A 327-nucleotide genomic window follows, 5' to 3' on the forward strand; every position below is an offset into this window, starting at 1 on the left:
GCCTTCAGTTCTGCCGGCAAAAGGATATAAACTGCCTTCAGCTGTATCCTCATTTTCGTCTGGTGTATCTGCAGCAGCTGCTGCTGCTGCTGCTGCATGCTGCTGCTGCTGCTGCTGCTGCAAACTGCTGCTGCGGCCCCTCGAATCTCCGAAGGATAATCCCTCTATACGCGACAACTCCGGCCCAACCACCAAGCCCTGCTGCTGCTGCTGCTGCTGCTCCTGCTGCTGTTGTCGCAGCTGCTGTTGCTGCTGCGGCTGCTGCTGCTGCTGCTGCCAGCGTTCGCTGCTGCTGCTGTGCCAGTTGGGTTGTTCTGGGGTGGTGGG

The 327-nt window shown here is 59.6% G+C and overlaps 1 protein-coding gene across 1 annotated transcript in view; it reads right to left on the reverse strand.

The window, feature by feature from the left end:
• The window catches only part of EMH_0025990 (uncharacterized protein), a gene marked incomplete at both ends in the record, with an annotated part of 8,060 nt that overhangs the window by 5,272 nt on the left and 2,461 nt on the right, over positions 1-327 (reverse strand). The window contains 2 exons of the mRNA XM_013502553.1: positions 1-31; positions 190-325. Coding sequence (XP_013358007.1) covers positions 1-31; positions 190-325 — 167 coding nt within the window. The remainder of the gene's footprint in view (positions 32-189; positions 326-327) is intronic.

The sequence above is a fragment of the Eimeria mitis genome, genomic scaffold (assembly GCF_000499745.2).
Source record: "Eimeria mitis Houghton genomic scaffold, Emh_scaff951, whole genome shotgun sequence".
Lineage (NCBI taxonomy): Eukaryota > Apicomplexa > Conoidasida > Eucoccidiorida > Eimeriidae > Eimeria > Eimeria mitis.